We start from the raw sequence: 1,322 nt of genomic DNA on the forward strand, positions 1-1,322 counted from the left end.
GCTGGTCGTGAATGAATAATCGGACGTTGTTTCGCCCACATAGGGAATTTCGTTTTGAACTTCGGCCGGTTCGGGTTCGACCTCGACCTCTTCGGCCGGTTCTTCTGCTTCTTCCGCTTCGGCGTGCATTTCGGCGGGTTCGGACGCAGCGAATACACATCCGGATTCGGTCTGCGAAACCTCTTCGACAACTTCCGTTTCTTCGACCTCAGCCTCGTAGGTGATCTCTTCTTCGCTCTCAAAGGACGCCGCGTGATCTTCTTCGACGACCTGGGCATCGCCGTAATGCGGTTCGGCCTCGACCTCGTAAACACTCTCGGACGCGGATTCTTCTTCCTCTTGGGCGGCATACGACGGCTCTTCGTATTCCGTCGGTTCTTCGTATTCTGCGGCCGGTTCTTCGACCGCCGTTTCGGGCTGCGGTTCGTATGAGCTTTCGGCTTCCGAAGTTTCCTGAACGGCGCTTGCCGGAACAGCCTGAGCCGACGCGAGCAATTCGACCGTCAAACCCGCTACGCGAACGAGTGTTTCCAGAGCTTCGGTATTTATCGGAGCGTCGTCACCGGTGGTGTCGGCATAAAGAACGGCGACGCCGCGGCCGCGTGCGATCAGCGGAATGGCGGGCATCGAAACCGGATCGCCAAAGCCGAGCGGGCCGAGAAACGTCGTGTTTTCTGCCGATTCGGCGGAACCGCCCGGCGTGCTGGGAAGCGAACGGACGGCGTGGGCCAACAGCGACCTAGATCCGACGGGAAATTCGACCGAGCGGACGGTTTCGTCACCGGCGAATGCATTCGAACCAAAAACGTGCCAGCCGACAAAGTTGTCGTTCTTTACGATAAAGAATGCGCCGCGCGTCGTGAATTTTGCCGCGTGTTCGACCAGCGAACGAAGTATCGTTGCCTGCGAGGATTGCGCGCTGATGTCTGCGCTAGCATTTCTGAGTTGGGCGAAACTGCCGTCATCGGAACCGGCCGCGGACGCACTTCGCCGGTCTTCGGACTCGGCAACAGCTTTTGCCGCACGCTGCGCGCCTTCAGCGCGCGCGAGCCTTAAATGCTCGACGACCGATTCGGAAAAAGCACCGTCAAACTCCTTTTCTGACCCCAAACGATCGGAAAATTCGCGAAAGGCCGTGTCCAATTGGCTTTTGTGCTTTTCGACCTCCGATTCGATCTTGGCCTGAAATTCGGCAACTTCGCGACGAAGATCGTCGGTCAAACCTTTCAGATAAGTTTCGAATTCAGTCCTCAAACTCAGTTCGAGTTCTTCACTATTCACAGTATTTCTCCTCCAAAATGCTTAGATTATACATTTTTGAA

At 56.1% G+C, this 1,322-nt stretch overlaps 1 protein-coding gene across 1 annotated transcript; it reads right to left on the reverse strand.

Moving 5' to 3' along the window:
• Nucleotides 1-39: 39 nt before the first annotated feature.
• On the reverse strand, nucleotides 40-1,273 carry LOC105571235 (the record flags this gene model as incomplete). The annotated part of the gene is made up of 1 exon (XM_012028704.1): nucleotides 40-1,273. A coding segment is annotated over one exon (1,234 nt), but the record flags the coding sequence as incomplete, so codon positions are not given.
• Between the last annotated feature and the right edge of the window lie 49 nt (nucleotides 1,274-1,322).

The sequence above is a fragment of the Vollenhovia emeryi genome, unplaced genomic scaffold (genome assembly GCF_000949405.1).
Source record: "Vollenhovia emeryi isolate VEMERY1.0 unplaced genomic scaffold, V.emery_V1.0 DF949546.1, whole genome shotgun sequence".
NCBI classification, from domain to species: Eukaryota; Metazoa; Arthropoda; class Insecta; order Hymenoptera; family Formicidae; genus Vollenhovia; species Vollenhovia emeryi.